Consider the following 18,894-nt stretch of genomic DNA (forward strand, 5'->3'; position numbering starts at 1 on the left):
AATTTTCACCAAATTCCACTGAAGACTGTTCAAAGGACTTTAAAAAAAATTTCACAAAATTCATACATTTTTACAATGATCACCACAGTTCCACTCTTATATCCACTTAGTAACCTTTTAACATCCACTGCATGAAAAAAAAAGGTGCAGTGATATGGTATACAATAGCAAATTTTATTTGATGTGTCAAAATACTTAAGTCTAAGTCTGCATTTTCAGGCAGACCCATTCTGCAGTACAAGACCTCATATATATCCTCTGCCCAAATCCATCTAGAGTACCTACTATAGTGAACTGCACATCCTTCCTGCACAACTATTTTTTCTCCCCTCCTTGCAGATAGGGCATGGTCTTGGTCCTCGTTTGTGAGACTAAGGCCAAATTCTCAAGCACTCCTGCTGTAAAGCAAGAACAGCAAAGTGTCTAGACCTGCTTTCACAACTGCAGCCTGTTCACAAGCATAGGTCCAGCAGCTTTGCATTTATAGCACTAAGCAGCTTTCCCTTCACAGGGCTTGCTCATGCAAAAATCCTACCTATCGAGGTGAGAAAGGGATAGGTAGCAATGCTTCTGCATCACCTCTATACATGAGTAAGGTCTGGCAAAAGACCTTTATGCTTTGTATTCTGTGTTTGTTTATATTCTACACTGTCTATGTACTGCACACTGTTAAATTGGAACAGCAAAAAGGTTTGCTTATAAAAATGACATTTTAAAATGTAATTTATATTGTTTTTCTTTGTTTCTTACTTTAGGCTTAGTTTACTGGACTGCTGTAATTGTTGGTTATGCTGTTTTCTGTGAACCTTCCTCTACCTCGGATCTCTTCGTTGTTTTCGTGTGCACTCTGCACAGGTGGGAGGTGAGTTTGGAGAGAAAGAACAGTGCAGTGAGACTGAAAGCCTGAACACGGGGACGATGACAGCACTCTCCGAAACCAGCCAACAAAACAAAAACCAAGAAAACGTAACAAAACCACCTAGCTTTTAATTGTGTCAATAACATTAGTTAAGAGCTTTCTACAACACGTTTTATCTGCCGTCCCCCCCAGCCCAACACGCACGGGGACTCGCGGCCAGCAGGGTGTGAAGGCCGCGGTGCTGCTGAGAGCCCAGGCGCTCCGTGAGGCCCCAGACTCGGCAGGGGCGCCCCGTGGGCTCCTCCCCGCTGCCTCCAGCCCCCTCGGAGCAGGCTGCAGGCGGCGTTCAGCGAGCTTCCAGCCCGCCTGGCTGCTCGCTGCCCCGGGCGGGCCGGCAGCGGCCTGGAAACCCGGCCCCGGGGCGGCGGCCGCGCCCGCTCCTTCCCCCCCCGCGGTGGAAACTTTCCCCTGCGCGGCCGGGCGGAGCCGGGCCCGGCCCTCCCGGGCGGCCGGGACAAAAGGGGCTCCCTCCGGGACGGCAGCGGCCTCCCCTGGGCCGCTTTCGGGGGAGCCGCGATGGACTCCGGCGGAGAGACCGTCGAGCTCAACGGGCAGGCGGAGGGCGCGGAGCCGGCGGCAGAGCGGGTAGGGCCGGGGGCAGGGCGGGGGGCAGCGGGCAGCCGGGGGGCTCGGTGCTGTCAGCGAGGCAGGGACGGCGCCCTTCGCCTTTCTGTAACCCCTCTGGGGTGGGGGTGCCGCTGCCAGCCTCGCGTTTTGTTTTGGTTCGGGTAGGCTTAGCAGGAGGCTGCACGGAGCCTTCTGAGCCCCGGTGACCGCTTCGTTCCTAAACTGTCAGGCGGCCTCCCCGCACAAAAGCCCTGCACTGAGATGGATTTCTTTCTGGGGAGGGTTTTTTCAAACAGGTGATGTGGGAGGGGATGGAGATCAGAGATGTCCACGCAGGAGATACGGGAAGGAACTGCCTTGGGGCTGGGGCTGCGAGGTGGTGTTTCCATATATCCAAACAAAATCCTCAGAAAAACAAGAAGAGAAGAGCACAGCTCTTTACAAATGTAGTCAAAACATGCCTAGAGATGTTCACTGGAAAGCATTTCATCCCATATTCTGTTTACACATAAAGGATGTTTTCCAAGTATGCCGCTTTTCCGAAAAGCCAAACTGGTAAAAGAGCATCTTTCATGTTGTTTTGGAAGAGACTAAACTCTAAAAAGCAGCTCTTATTCCAGCCTGGGACCGCCACACAGAAGCAGTTACACTAAACCACCATCGTCACTAGTGAAACTTTCTGGTTAGAGGCAGACAGCGGGGACCGTGCAGCAGCTCCGTCCTTCCCTCCCTTCCCCGCAACCCTCTGCAAACACGGCTGCCAGAACAGAAAAAAGTATCTGGTTTTAATGAATCCTGGGAAGTACCTAAAGAGAATCAGTACTGGGACATGAATGTGAAACTGACCAGTGAAGAGATTTCCTTCAAGCCCCTGAATTCCTAGCAATTAATTTTTAAACAGTTGTGATTGCACCACAAGTACAAGTAATAGGGACTTCTTTTTTTTTGTCTTGGTCTGCTCTAAGAATTTTTGTGACTTTCCTCTTTTGCTTCATCTCCGGTTGCAAGTGACCATCATTATATCTTTCCCATAAAAACTGAAAGGATCACGTAAAGAATAAGCAGTGAGACATTGTCATATTGCAATGACACTTTTTTCATTTTCTAAAAGACAATCAGAGGAGGATATACAAGGTGAAACAAATGGGGATGGAATTCTTGAAAAACAAGTTTTGAATAGCAGATCTGATCAAGTCTGCAATTCACACAAAGAAAAGAACGCCCCAACCCTGCAGCCAGCTGAGCCTGGGGAGGCCACAAAACCATGGGTCCTCAACCTGTGGTTTCTGGAGTCAAAAGAGCATAGGTGCCTGCTCTTAGGAACACTGCAGTGTATCTTTAGCAGGCCTGGAGTGCTCACTGCTCTTCCTAGCATTTGTCTTCTCTGCTAAATACATTCTCTTGTGCATCATTCTCTTGCTGAATGCCTTTTAGGCTGATACATGATGCAGCTATGGCTGTTTTACCTTCGAAACAATGTAGAAGCGTGTGAATTTTAGGAAAAAATAAGCTGAGCCCACTTATTCTGAATGAGTTGTCACACTCATTCTAGATGTGTTTTATTTTAACTCAGTTATTAATTTGGATATTTTTTTTCTCACCAGCTGTCACACTTTTAGGAGCAAGAAACTCAGGCTTCTAGTACTGGCTCAGCCTGGCACATCTCGTGTAATGGGAATAATTACAGTTGGCAGAAGTGCTTGGCCTTTTGTGCAAAGGATCTGTTCATACAAATGCAGATAGTAACAGTTTTTTCATGTTCCTGTGTTTGCTTTCTTTATTCATGCTCCATATTGAAACAGTCTAGAGCTGCCATGCTGTGAAAGCCAGTTTAGTGTTTCCATGATAGTGACAAATGCCAGCTGAAATAGTTAAAGAGCTATGAAAAAGGTGAACAAGAATTGGGTAGCAGAAGAGAACAGCTGTGGAGTATTTGGATTGTATTATCAAATTGTTGCTAAAAATGTATTCAAGATTATATGTTAATTCATAAGTAATTTTGGGACGTGGCAGTTTCTTGGCATTATAGTGCAAGTAACAAACTTGAGATTTGTAGTAACCTACTTCTACTGCATATAGAATGAAATGGCCTGTGCCAAAGCAGTGTGTATTACAAATTTAAACCCCCGTATCAGTGATAATTATTTGCATTTAGGTAGCTAGGACAAACAGTGATTTAGCAGCACAAGACAGGCAGCGGTGTTGTAAGACCCAATCACTGGAATAAGCAGTAGTAATGCAAGACCAATTAGTACTGAAGACATCTTCTATTTAAATAGCTGTACAGATGAGTTTAATTTATAACTTCATTTCATGAAATCATCAGGCATGCTGATTATTCAAGTCATTAAATGAGTAAAATATTCTGACTTGGTCCTGGAACATGCATAGCTTTAGGAAAACAGTGCTCTGCCCTGAGCTAACATGACTGTACTTTTCCCTTTTTCATACTAGGTGTTTAGCAATCAGGAATCATCACGGCTACCATTTTTTTTTTTAAGTCATACTAGCATTTTCTGTTTTTCCATATACAGTGCGGTTCTTCTTAAGTACAGGCTTTTCAAGATGCTAGACGATCAATGCTGTCTATGAACACCGGCTGAGGTGGGTTTGTGTTTTTCCATTACCTGCGACCGTACTGTGTCAAGATGTGCTTCCAGCAGTCTCACAAGCTAGGTAGTGTTATGCTAGGTTAGTACTTGAATGGACAGATCTCCCTCCCTCCCCCGGATGGAATTCCTACAGGAAATGTAACTGATGATTCAGTGCCAGATTTAGGGATTTTTTATGAGTCAGTGCTCAGTTGAACAAGTGCTCTAAAGTTTTACTGGGGGAGAAGAATTCACATCTTTCCAAGTAGGGGCACAAAGTATCTAATCATCCGGTGTACAACTGGTATAGCTTCAAATATTTTTATTGGAAAAACATTTCACTTCTTCGTAGAACACTTTCTCAATTTTTCTAGATAAAATTCTCTGAAACAGGGCAAGTCTGACTTCAGTAGCTACATATTGACCCATTACATTTCTACTACATGGGTGATGGAGATGTAGACAAATTCTACATCTGTCATTATTAACAAAAACTACATAAAGTTAGTAGTTCAATTCTACAACTTTATGGTTAACCGTAGAAAAAATAAAAGTTCTGAAATTGTGTTCCTGTTTAGTTCTGCATAGTTTCTTTTATGCCTCATCCTTTTCATGACATTACTGGAATTTTGTGCTGAAAAAGGTCTGGAAAAGTTTGCTAAACAGTGTTTTCTTAAAGATGAATACTTAAAAATAATAATAATAATAATTAAAAAAATTTTTAAGCAAGAGGTTTTTAGTATCTTTAATCAGGTAGACTTGCAAAAAACAAAGAACAGTTCACTGAGGTCAGCATGACACAGACTTTTATTTGCACTTGTTGTTACTTAGCATGTTTCCATTATTTTAAAATCAGGATTGTTCCTAAATGCAAGGGTTTAAAGAAGCATGCTCAGTACTATTACAAACCCAGAGGTTATACCAATCAGTAACCAGACCAAAAGATCACCCCATCTCACTTTGAATCAAGGCTGTTTGACTATTAAGTGCCGAAAAACTGCCCTACAATTGCAGCAATCACTAACCTAAAATAGAAAGGAAACAGCATGCAGAGTTAGAGCTAGCCAAAGATTTTAAAGACTATGTCAGATTAGGTGTACTTGAAGGTGAGGAACCTTCTGACAGTGTAAGGCAGGTGTCATTAATCAGAAGCACAGGTCTTAGAAACCTTGTCCTGAATGCATAAACAATAATTAGGATTGTTTTCCTGATGATCCCATACAAAACTGTGGGTCTCCTGTGTTTAATAAAGGCATTCTAGTACAGAATGTTTTAAAATTAGAATACCATGAAAATATGTAGTGCAAACACCTGTATCTGTATATTAAAATAAGTATTTGTATGTTTTAGGAACCCAGATATGACCTGCCAGGCCTGGCATGCAAAGCAGTTGAGCGCTGGGTCCTGCAGCCCCAGCAGATACTAGGTAGCTGCAATGACTATGGCAAGGAAGTCAGGGTGTACTTCTGATTTATGCCTTGCAGTTTCTCCTTCTAGGTATAATTTTTGGAAGTTGAACATTGCTAACTGCAACATACCGTTATTCTAGGTGATTCAGTAAGAAAACAGTAACCAGTCCTGTGCTACTGCAGATACCTGGTAATTCCATTCACAAGAGCAGTCACACTGAATTCAGTGTTCATAACAGATCTGGCTCTTAACTTGGAGACTTCAGGGCCCTATTAGCTCAGGCAATACTTGTTTCAGATTATTATTTTTTTGAAACTTAAAGTAATACATTTAGGAAAATATATATATATTAGGAAAAAAAAAATAAGAAGCTCAGTGGAGTACCTAGGAACATCCCAGAAGAGGAATGAATCATAAAAAATAAAAGTTTTAAAATACAAGTGCAAAATAGTCTTCATTTTCATTACTGCTTTTTTTCCTCTGTGAATTCCAGATGACTGGCATGTAAAAAACTCCACCTGTCTGCTCCTGGCAGACTAACTGGTACCATTTTGGGGAACTCAGAATTCAGTTGAACAAGAAAACAAATTGCTCCTGGACTTTCCTTTTTTGTCAGACTTCCAACACCTTAATTTGACTACTTCAGCAGTCACTAGTGTTTGATAAATACCCTGTTCAGCAAACAGCCATATGAATTTTGTCACTAGTAATGATTTACTGCTGTAATAGAAGCAGAAATCCTTACTATAACAAGCCACTGTATTTAGCAATGATGCTTCATTATTTGTTTTCAGATGTTTCCATTTTCAGCACTGTTCCCTTCCTGTTACATCATCAGGTGTGCCTTAGAAGTAATCCATCAAACTCGGCATCTAAGGACATCTACCTCAGTGCCCTTTTTATTTATTTTTAAATAAAAGTAATGAATAAATCCTTTCTGTGTTCTGTAGGGACTCAGTTATTCCGGGTGTTAAGATGAGTAGTAAAGCAAAGCAGAGGCAAAGCCTGGACCAGAGCGGTTGTCACGAGGACTACCTGTCCAGTAACATTCAATGCTGGCATGAAGGAAGAAAAGGTTTGATCTTTGAGAAGCAAAAACACGCCAACTTCTGATGCAGCATTCTTGCTTCACCCTTGCAAACTGCAGTGTGCCAGGCAAGCAGACGGAGCCTGCTGCCTTAGAGGTGCTGCGCTGCATGAGATCAAGCTCCTCCAAGATTGCCGTACTCCAGGGGGACAGGACCCAAAATCAGGCTGCTGCTGACAGGAGCAGGATACAGCAGCCCCAGCCACATACAGCTCAGGTGCTGGCAGCTGTGAACACATGCTGGTTTTCCCCAGCCTCCCTTGGCAACACCAGCTGCAGGGATCAGCTTGTCTGCAGCAGGCAGTCTGACTGCTGAGAGCCAGGCCAGGTGCTGGGAGTGCATCACGACTGAGGCAGGTCGCAGGGCTCCCCTTGCATGGCACACGTGCTGATCTCCTGCCAAGTGGCACCTGCAGGAAAGCTGCACTTTGCATGCACCACAGGAAGTCTCCAGAAGCGTCAGTCCCCCTGCCTGCATCCCCCCCGGGTGACGATAGCACAGCTCGGTACTGCAGACTGCACGTGTGGCTGCACGCCTGGGATCTCCCTGAAACCATACAGCCACGTAACAAAGTCCCCATGCAATTTCTGTTGTACAGGACTGTCATTAACCTGGGGTTAAGACAACAGCTCTCCTTTCATTGCCTGTCTATATTTTGCTGTCCAACATGTAGTCTGTTGTTAAGAGCTGCTGGCAGAGTACTGACTGCATGTGTTTTAGTCCTTGGGGCAGTTGCCTTCAAGTTGACTTCCAGAAGTCAATGCTAATTTGCATTTTGTTGGGTTTTATGGTTTTCCATCGCGAGACAGGAGGCTCCATTTCTTAAGAAACAGGAAATGATTATTTCTGGGGCTTCCATGATTGCACATCCTTTTTCCTGGCAGGAGGCTGAGAAAACCCTCTGTGCAGTAGAACTGAGGTCTCGGTCCTCCATGCACCCCATTCCGGCTGAGAACTGCTCTGCCGTCAGGAGCACTGGCTGAAAGCCTCCTAGCAGAGTAAAATGCCGGGTTTGGGAATCTAAGCCTAGTAAATAACTGTGTTGTGGTGCTAGGAATAAGAAGTTTTGCTTTAGCAGGGAAGCCTTCTCATTTTATCAGAGTTAAAAGTGACTCAACTTTTGCTTCCACAGCAGTTCAAACGCTGTGGGCTACCGCACACAACCCGGCCATGCAGAAACCGAGGATTAGCAAACAGCAAGATCCTTGCTATGCAACAGTGCATCTGCCCCAGAAGAGATCATGTTCTGTTGTTTACAGTCTTATGTCTCAGCCAGAGATGCAACAAAGGAAGAGGCAGCCCAGACTGCTTACTCTTCTATATCACCAAACAAAGAGAGCCGAGTCAACCTTACCATCACATTTCTGCATTGAATGAAAACGGTCATCGGGTCTCCACTGTAGGATTCCCTCGGGATTAAGACCAGAGCTACAGCTACCCGTGCAGTGCTTGCCTGTGTTACACACATACTGCACCCCAGTAAACTTGGATGTCTGTATTTGGCAGAATTTTTGTCAGTATTTTTGGCAGAAGTAAGTAGCTACCAGGCATAGGAAAAATCTTTCCTCTAACAGGAATGTACAACAGAGTAGATCATATTACTTCTGCAGTCTACCAAGAAGAGTTTTTTAAACTCGTGCCCAGAAATCAAATTCTACTGTTACATGCTATTCCCCACCCTTTTACATATTGTGTAGGCAAGAGTAAAGCGCTTTTTTTTTTTTTTTACTATATGAAATCTTAGCCTAGATTTTTCTCTTGCCTACCACCAGCATATTTCATGCTGCTTTGTGAGGAAAAAAGCACCCACAGCTGTTGCAGTGCTTGTGGTGGATGCTGTACTGGAATTGTTTGTAAGTATCCAAATGTTAGAGCAGTTCAGTGGAGCTGGGGGTGGGAACTGGAGACTCCTTGGGGAGAGGAATGGTGACAAAGTGGGGACAGACCCCTGAGCCAGGCAAATTTCATTTTTAGGTTGTGGGATACAGACAAAACCAAATGCGTGTCTAGTTCTTCCTTCCTGAAGCTGGTATCCGTTTCAGAGCCATTCTCTTCCCTGAGCAGGGTCTGAGTAAACAAGCTGTCTGCACAAGGCTACGGTTACATGGTTTCATTCCCTTTGCAGAAAAATCCTGCTGCTGCCCCACGGTATTTTTCTCTCAGTAAAATATTTAGACTGAGGTGGGTTACAGTGTGTCTGGTGAAAATAGGTCAAGCAGGGCATTTGAATGCTCTGGAAAAACTGGGAATGTTTGCTCTATGCATCAGTGTGTGCTATTCCAAAGAATGCTTTTAGGTCTGGACAGTGGCAAACCTGGCTTTGAAGTTGGAAATTTGATGGTAATTAGAGCTGCTGAAGAGGGCCATTAGAGGGTGTTTTCTGCATTTCTCCTTAAAGAGAGACTCTTCACAGTATTTTCTGGCAAGTGTGAACATATTTCGGCAGTAACAAAATCTCTAAGAAGCAGCTTTGAAGAAGTCAGCTAGAATAAGCGTACTCTTATATTTGTATATTAGTTTTAAAAATAAAGTCTAGGAGCAAGATCAGTAAGAAGGACCTCCCTAACATGCTCAGAGACTTCAGAAGGGCATCACACCTCATTTTCCGTCATCGAAGAGTTATGCATACAGGTCTAGCATAGGTACTCAAAGCTGCATCTAACCTGTAGAGAAGTAGGACCCCCTGGAGACACGCTGTTGAATTCCAGGTTAGGTCACCTGAATCATCATCAGGAAGCGCTCATTTTATCCATCCCTCCAGGCGTAGCAACTCTGGTTTTGCCCTGCAGTAGGTGTTTCTTTTCCTGTTTGTTTGCTGGAGAATTCAGAAAAAGTCTGCTGATGAGAAAATGGAAAGAAAAGCTGCCCTGTTAGTTGGGCAGTGCTTGGTAACCACCAGTCGTATGATATTTCAACAGAGAATCAGTTCTCTGTGTATGGACCTGGACATGGCGTGGCAGAATAAGAACCTGCAGGAAAAGAGGTCAACCAAAGCTCTTAGAGGGGCCAACTCCCACATAAACCCTCTAAATAGGACTCATGAGTAATTAAAGAATTATGTAAATGGGTGATGATGTCTGCAGAGAGTGAATTTAATAAATATTTGTAGTTTTGAGTATGCCTTTGGGAGTAAGTTATTTACAGCAGTTTGTTGGTTTTTTTTCCTCCCAACTTTTCTCAGCGCAAACTTTTCCGCTTTTCCAGACTTTCCTTTTCTCAGAGTAGAAACAAGGACTGTTTAGAAGCAAGCTGGAGAAAGTGTAGCTACCAAAGTCTAGCACAAGCTCAGTTTAGTGGGCTGTTATTAGGTGGAGGTTAGTGGTAACAGTGAAAGAAGCACCGACAGTCTGGGTCCTGTTGTTACTCTATCAGTATCACTACAGAAGTCAGTTGATGGGCTAAGCCATCTCTGGTGCCATATGCCAATTGAAGTAGATGTGAGTAACCTTTCTTCCTCTCCCAATTTTAGCACAGACCATCACAGTGGTTCCAGAGAAATAGACCTATGAATATCAACCACTACGCAAACAAGAAGAGTGCTGCAGAGAGCATGCTGGATGTTGCCCTGCTGATGGCCAATGCGTCCCAGCTGAAAGCTGTGATGGAGCAAGGACCTTCTTTCTCATTCTACATCCCGCTTATTGTTCTCATCAGCCTGTCACTCACCCTGCAAGTTATGGTGGGAGTACTTCTGATATTCCTTGGTATGTAGCAACAGCAAGAACCACAGAGGTATTTTTTTTTAATCGGATGCAACCTGTGTATATAGCTTCTCTATTGGTAAAAATAGACCATTGTATTTGAAAGTTTTTACCTCAGAATTGATTAAACTTTCCTTTAAAGCCATAAAAATATTGAAAAAAAAAAAACAAAAACAGTAGAGGCAGCTTTACATGGAATCTTCAGTTTTGATCAACTTCCTCATATTCATTTGTCAAGAGTATGAATATTTTTCTTTTCAGAAGGCCTGAAGAGGAAGGAATGTGATGAAATACCATAAAACAAGCATTAGTAGGGCAGACATGATTATGCACTTTCCTAATTTCATCATACTGTTTCTGGCAAGACCTGTTACTTAATCTTATGACCAAAATATATTTATATTCATGTATATATTTATATTATGTACATATTCTTACATCACTTATATCATGAACATGAAACTTTGGAAAAAAGTGAAGGCAGAATTGTGCATCTTCATGTTGGTGTTGTATATTGTCTTTAGTTTGTGCATCTGCAATCAAATCAAAGGTTTGATTTAACATCAGTTTAAAAAAAACTTAGTTTTAAATTTAGGAAATTATTCAAAGCATCCTAAATCTCTAGGCAATGAATGATAGGAATATACTTATAGCTCATTTTTCAAACCAGTGTTAAACTGAAATTAAAGCTAAAAACATAGGCTGGCTGGAGCAAAATTTCAGCCTAAGAACATACCATAGCTTTAGTCAGAAATATGAAGTGACATACAATATCAAAATACACTGAGCAGCTTCCTGGGCCTACCAGTGCTACAAGGTGATAGCTACCGTTCACGGGTGGCTTTTGTGAAATTAAAAGTACCACCTTTGGCTTTCTTTTGCTCTGTGTTCCAGTTTTTAGCACAACTGAAAACAGCAGCATTCAAGAAGGAAGTTCTGAGGAAACGAGGATGCATCTGGCTTGTAATATCGATAAACAGCTGACATAGCTTTTTTTTTCTTTCTTACGAAAGAGATTGACTACAGCTGTGTCTGCATTTGGTAAAGTTGGCACAAGAGCAAAATCCAGGTCCTGACACAGAAGAGATTCCAGAAAAGAATTGGAAAAAGCAATTACTGGGGAAGGTGTTTCCTATTGGAGTAAAGCAGTGTTGAGGCTTTAACTCACCCAAAGTACTGCTCTGTCCTGCCATAATCACACATTCAGAAGAGGTAGTTTAAAGGGAAAAAAAAAAAGTGTAAGCAATTTTCCAAAAATCAAATATTTTGAGAATTATTCAGCAAACTTGTCCTTGAAAGTCATTTGGTAGTCCTAACTTTTTGGAAGTAAAGAATGCTTGAAATAGTTAGCATGAAACTGTAGTAATCTAATCACACTATAATACTTAGAGAATAATTTAAGAACGTTTCCACAAAGTGTCACTTGAAGTACTGTAGTAACAAAGATAGGATTACTGCAGTTCTACTTCAAAATTTAGAGCCCCAGCTAAACTGACAAGCAGTACATGTTTTCTCTAGTCTTTATGTGGTCAAAGTGACAGCTCTCAAAGTGTCAATTCTCCTTCCAGCATGATTTCTTCGTAACTCACAAAACACGTTAGGCCATTATTGCCATTTGGTTTTGTTTTAAAACCACCCAGCTGTCTGAAATGCTTTTCTTACATACTGAAGGATTAATGTTCCATTTCATTTATTCTGCTTCATTCAGGTGAAAGTACTGGAGTCCTTCCTAGTACCGTTACAATGCTAGCCTCCACATGCCTTACAGACACGTGTCAACTCATTTTCAGGGTTAAGCACTGCTGAGCTTAAGTTATTTCATGTGAACACAGGTGTGCAGTAGCTTAAGCTGTTCAGGTAGTTCCCCCACACCGTTCCTCAGTGCTCTGACTGCCCTGTTATGTTTGATTGCACTGCTTCAGCAAACAGGACTTGAACAGGCACCCAGAATTCCCAGAAACCAAAACAGCATTAGACTTCCTAATTAGAACACCAACTGTACCTGGCTTTTAGTACTTCAGCATCACAAACATTGTTTGCCTCCCCTTTACTTAACTTACTCCAAGAGCCAGCAAGCCTTGGTTCTGTGATTAAATTCTGCAGTGTTGACAGGGGCTTTATGTTAAAAACAAAGTTTACCTCCTGCAGCAGAGCCAGAACCTACATGTCTACATATGTGCCTTTCAGAAGGAGCTCCAAGTTTTATTTATGTTACTGAAAACTTGTCAGGTATAAACTTTTCCCCCTCATTTCTTGTACACGCACTCACAAGTTCCAGTGAGCTATATGCACCTAAGAACTAAGCATCTTAAAAAAAATGCAAAAACCAATCTCAGACCATGCTCCAGAATTCATTGGCATTCATCCCACCAGCAAAGAAATTTAGCAGTGGGTCTGAGCTGCAACACTGTGAACTGCAGGAAAACAGCAGAGAAAAATCCTGGTTTTGCACATGATGACAGCCAAGCACCCCCTCCCCCTTCTTACTGCCCTATACAAATACTTGTTTTAGTCTATCATCAAGTGTATTATCTGTGCAACGTAACTCACCTGTTGGTTTTCACAAAGCCTGGAATCAAAGTTTAAACTAGACAATATCTCCCTTGTGTGGTCCTCCCTAACTCCTGTTAGCAGTTTAATCAAAGAACTGCAAAAAACAGAAGAACATGTTTACACGGCAGATGCTGTCTGTGAAAAGAACTGCAGCTACACTGCGTTGAAACCTTCCTCTGTTTAACAGATAATACCTTTGTTTTCTGAAAACAGAATTGGTGCAAAAGCTGTACCTATCGGGGAAAAAGCTGTACAGCTAGGGGAGGGCACCATACCCAAAGATCCAGCACTCAGGGATAGGGCTGTGGCATTTTCACTGTATGAACTTTAATTTCATTCCATACTGTAAGGGCTTCAGGCTTCATGTATTCATGCCTGAAATTATTTTTAAATGCTTAAAGTCTGCAACAAAACTAGATTTTAAGAGATCAAGAACTCAGAAGGTTCCCAGTAATGCTGTGTACCCGTTACTTCCCTTTGTGCATCCACAGAGATTAGATGCTAATGACTGGAGGCTATTAGGCGCCTTGTGATTAAAGATCTTCTCCTCAGCACTTTTACTGACAGTGCAAAATTGTACTTCCCTTTTAAGTATGACTGGTACAAATAGCTCAGTGGAAGAAATTCTTGAACCACATGAATAATGAAGACTTATTCTGGATTTTGAAATATTCATATGCTTAAAACTTTTTTTCCCTTTCTCTTTGAAGTAAAATATGACCTGAACAACCCTGCAAAACATGATAAGCTGGATTTCCTCAACAATCTTACAACTGGACTAGTATTCATTATAGTAGTTGTGAATATTTTTATCACTGCCTTTGGAGTGCAGAAGCCAATGGTGGAGTCAGCGTCGAAGCAGTAACTGCAAGGTGAGTGTGGGCTCTGCAGTGTAAGACAGGGGGAAGTGGTGCAAAAGAACAGTGCCCACTGTTGTGTAACTTGAAAAACAGCTTATCTCTAACAGAGCTTCTCTATACAGTTCTAGACTTTATTGATAAATAGGTTTACTTCAGACTGTTGCAAAAGCTGAAGCTACTAGGAACTACTGATGTTGTTCCAATGCATTTGTAAACATGGAGTTCAAAAGTTGATGGCAGCACCTTACTTTGTCAGGGACCCCTTGCATGTGTCACAAAGAGGAAGTGTGAAGATCTTCCTTCTGGCTTAGCCAATCCTTCTCCTCATTGCTGATGAAGCCAAGAAGGGAAATCATGCTCTGCTTCCACTAAAAGTCTTGTTTTTGTGTGAAAGGTCTGCAATATACTGTATCCAGTCTGTTATTACCACTGATTTTTTAAACCTTTAGCCAGGGAACTGCTAGAGCTCACAAGTCCAACAACAAAATATCACACCACACATCATTGGAGCCCTTTAGTTCCTATGCAGATAGTGTGGTTTTTTGTCCTCCCAAATCGCAGGGTTTTCACTTTATGGGACATTAAACCCACAAAGACATGTGCTAACGCTATTTGATACACTATCACTACTTGATACACGTGGTCATTTAGAACAAGTTTATTTCCACCTACATTTTAAAAATTACCTGATTGTACAGAAACATGAATATAGTAATTGTGAGAATCAAAATAAGTTTAATAACTATAATGAGCAATTTAAAAAGAAAAACCTAAATTGCAGGCTTGCAACCTAAGATGCACTATGGTCCAACAACACCTGCCTTGAAAATAGCACTGCTAAGTCTGTGTGGGCCAGCATTACTCTGGCTTTTTATCTTCCAGATCTCAAATCACCTTCATAAGACCTGCTAAAGGAGTTACTTGATTTTCCTGGCAAGCCACAGTGCCCTGGCTACCACACAGCCCATTCCTGTAACATCTGTTTGAGTGAATTTCCAGATAAAGTCCTCTCAGGAAACTGCCTGTTAGGAAGAACTAACTCAAGGCCTTACACTGAGAAACTTTCAAACCCCAGTCTGCTTATATTAGCACTGCTAGAAATGTAGGGTAAATTGATTTTTATATGAATTTACTCCACGGGAAAAAAAAATACAAGGCATTTAAACTCCTAGTCTGAAGAGCAATGACACAGAAGAAGTTAGCAAGAATGGAAACCAGAGAGAAATCTGTCAGGACTCTAAACAGAATGGATGGGGGTGGATTGCGGATTCCTTCTGCAGCCCATAAACTCTAAGCCCAGAGGGTTTTGTGATTTAATTATGAGCAGGACCATGGAATTCCTAGTAGGAATGAGAAGTCAGTTCCCATGCAACTCTGATGAGATCACCATGACAGCATGAAGCACAGTTCTGCCTAGAGGCTGGAAATAGCGCATACAGCTGGCCACATATTGCTGTGCACAGCCAGAGCATTTCTACACATACATAAACATGATCAGCATCTACTGCTGAAACTGATTTGATAAATTTGCCATGCTTCAATAATGGGGAAACGGATATTTTATGTAAACTTGGGTAGAGGCAAGACCAAAAGATGCTTAAAGCAAGTTTACATCTGTACAAAAACACCAGCTGTGTGATCCTGCCTTCATGCTTTTCATGCAGTTTCCTAATAAAATGGCTAAATGTACTGTCTAGAATCTGCATCTTTTTAATCCAGATTTGTTAAATTTGGAAGTTTAGTTGCTTTAGATTTTTCCATCTGCTGGCTCGCTTGTGCATATTGTCTCTGTTAAAAATACCTATCCATAATGATCTGAATGGAACTTGGAAAAAAAAGTCCTTTCTCACAGTGAGCTTCCATAATCTCAGATCCCTAAGAGAGATGAACCATCATTTTCTGGCTTTACCTTTACCATGAACACTTTTAAAAAGAGAAAAGGATTCCCCCTTTAAAACAAACTTGCCATTTACCATAATTCCTGCATTACTAACATCCCAATACCTGTTTCTCATTTCAGAGATACGACGCATTCATTCTTGCATAGATGCCGTTTGCACTTGAACCAGTTATAATTGGACACAAGAAAAAAAATATCTGAGGATGACGACCTACAGAGGCAGCTTTCTCAGGTTTCCAACAAGCAACACATCTGTGTACCTAGAGTTTTCCAATGTGTTAATATTTATATTATTTGGCATCTAAGGAAAGGATGATTTTGACCCAAGGACATTGCTCCTCTGAATATTATCATTTCAATTTGTAGAGTAATCGTTAATCAGAAAAGGGGCATAAACTCAAACAGGTAATATCAACTGGTGGAACTTCACTGGTTCCAGAGCTTCCCATTTTCCATGCCTTTTGCTTTGCAGCAAGTTGACATTTCCACAGTGATAAGAAGCTGCAGGCCTTCAGTTCTAGCATGGCCCCATTGTCCTTCATTTCACTCACTTTGCACCAGACCTATGGTTTTCCATAGCACAGTGCTTTTCCCTTGCAGTGTTCAAAGGTAGCTGTGTCTTGTTTTCTCCCACTCATCCCAGTTCCTTTATTTAACTACAGCAATGATAAGACAACTAGAAACAGCTGACTATCTTTTGGCCAGTTTTTGTTCTCACAGATAGTCACGTATTGTGTTTCTTCATCTCTGGACCACAGTTCAAGCTTCCTTCTCTGTATACAGATAAACAGATAACCTTGGTGCTCTGTTGTTGTTCTTTTTTTTTTGTTATTAATCATGATACTCCATATTCTGTGCATTATACGTATTTCTGGAAAGTCTGATAAAACAGCTACCTTTTCTATGCCCAACTGGAAAATTAGAGGACACAGGTGATCTCCACCTGGTAAAGTAGTACTGAGAGCCTGTCAGCAACTCTAGGAGTACACTGGAAGATGTTTAACCCTTACTTTTCCTCTTTGCAAGGTATGCATTGCTGCAGTTATGTCACTCTTATGAGTTTATGGCTAAAATCACTTTAAATATATATATATCTTTTAGGTTCTTACCTGCTGGCTCAGGGACTGATACTTTTTCTAAATACACTATTGCTAGTAATGGTGTATGTTACAAGAATTTCTACAACAAAAACATTTCAGTCTTTTTTAAAATTTCCAAAGTATTACGTCTGCAATCAGGAAAGTCCTAGTTTTCTAGAGCATGCTTACTTGTAGATGCAAATTTGTAGCAATGCTTTTTCTTACCATGAATTTTTAAATGCTCCCTTGCACATAATTATAGAAGTTTGACTTCCGTGTAAGCGTCTCATCTCATTTACGATTTTTATTGGTAGCATTTCTTTTTAGTTATATAATATGAGGACAATTGATGTACCATATCTTTATTTACATGTTCTATAGGAATTATTGACAGAAAACCAATCAGAAACTTGTCAATAAGTAAGAAAACAGATATTCCTTTTGATTTTTTGGTTGCTTTATTTCTAACTTAACGTGTATTTAATCAACATCTGGCAAACGATGGTTTTAATTGTGTGTGTGTATTGTACAAATTTAAACATAGCTCAGAACAAGTACTGAAAGAGGTACTCAGGACAATTTTTCTTATTTATTTTTACAAACCAGCAAACTGTTGCAGGACTGTTCATCTATCCTTGTGTCACAGCAGTTTCAGTGCTGTATTGTAGTGAACTGACTGGCCAAACAGTGGTGCAGAAAACCTTAAAAACATTTCCTTTTTCAACAGATGACTGTGGGCAGAGCCCTTCCAAGCATGAAATTTGTGTATGGTTCAACATTGGGCAGTAATTTCAATAGCATCCTTAAATGTGTTCCTGTTACTTTCCACCTTTTTACTCATTGGGGTGTTCGCCAGTCTGTGCGCCTGATTCGGTCTGGATTGGCTCTTTGGAGGCATCAACCTCTCTAACTGTACAGGAAACTTTGTACTTCAGTTGGATGTCTGAAGTCATTGCTTTGTGTTGTAATACAACCCCTCTTGTGGTATAACATAGTCCCTCCAAAAGGATAATTTCTGACATGCTCTGCTTTAAATTTAGGTATGAATCAGATAATTTTCATTGCCAGATCTGTATCTTCCTGTGTTTTAGTGTTGTTCATGTGGATTTTTTTTTAATCAAGAGAAAAATGGGAAGAAATGTTTTAGTGGCACTTAGTTAATCCTGACTTTTTGACTTGTCCTTACTACCCTAAAGGCAGATACAAGCGGACAAAGGCTCTGCTGTTGCTTACCCGATTTATACTTGGTGATGATTTGGCCCAGTTTTGAATGTGGCCTTCCACACCTGTGCTACTTGTTGCCACAGCCCTCTCTCATAAGCACTGAAGCACCTGAAAGCAGTCAGATGGGGCTGCAGCACAGATGTACCAGGAAGACTCGCCTCTCTACTGCCCACATAGCTCTGATTTTCAGTAACTCCAGATTTAAATTTTGTTTCACTCCATTTTTTTTCAGTGCTTTGTAGATCCTCTCTCAGCACCTTTCCCACTTTATTCCCCTCATTATTGGGCTGTAATATTTCAGGTCATTCAAGTAATGAAGCCATTACAACAGGTTTCCCCTGAAAGAAGTAGTAGCTGTTCTTATAGCATCTCACAGCCATCCAACAGAAACTAGCAAGGCTTGTATACCCCTTTCTCCCAGCTGCTTATACCACAGCAGAGAAAAAATGACTATACATGTAGCACTGGAGTGTGAAGCATTCACCAGGTGATGGATGTGTTGACTACTGATTCCAATAGACTCTGCAAGACAAGCTTTGGGCCATACAGGAGGGAAAGAAAAATGCTCAAGCTTGAACACATTGCTGAGTGCCAAGGGCTGAACACACAGACCTGCATTAAGGTGGTAGAAGTCTGCTCCCTTGGCATCTGCTGGAGCCAGCCTTAGAACAACAAAAGCCTTGCATCCTCCTGAGCTGCTGGAAGTGTGACTGCAGCATCACAACAGGGATGTCTGCAACTTCAGAAGGCCTGGTCTCTTATTCTGGTTCTAAACATAGGAAAACCTGTTTGTAAAGCCATCCATCTGACTATGAGCCTGTGCTGGACATCAACAGTATTCTATTTACAACTGAATGTCTTTTTGTCTTTTTTTTTTTTTTTTTTTAATAAAAAACGTGCTGGTTTATTACTGTGTGTTTTGTTGTGATCAAGCAAGATTTTCAAAATGTCTTCAGACATGCAATCTGTGTTTTAAGTCTCTGCAGCCTTCAGAGGTCATGT

At 41.5% G+C, this 18,894-nt stretch overlaps 1 protein-coding gene across 1 annotated transcript; it reads left to right on the forward strand.

Annotated features, from left to right (window-relative positions):
• The first annotated feature begins 1,206 nt into the window (after positions 1-1,206).
• Positions 1,207-16,946, forward strand: NINJ1 (ninjurin 1). The gene is made up of 4 exons (XM_084530644.1): positions 1,207-1,504; positions 10,045-10,279; positions 13,540-13,701; positions 15,710-16,946. The coding sequence occupies exons 1-3, from the start codon at positions 1,436-1,438 to the stop codon at positions 13,692-13,694; spliced, it is 459 nt and encodes a 152-aa protein (XP_084386770.1). The 5' UTR covers positions 1,207-1,435; the 3' UTR covers positions 13,695-13,701; positions 15,710-16,946.
• Positions 16,947-18,894: the final 1,948 nt, after the last annotated feature.

The sequence above is a fragment of the Aythya ferina genome (genome assembly GCF_964211825.1).
Source record: "Aythya ferina genome assembly, chromosome: 10".
In the NCBI taxonomy this organism is placed as follows: Eukaryota; Metazoa; Chordata; class Aves; order Anseriformes; family Anatidae; genus Aythya; species Aythya ferina.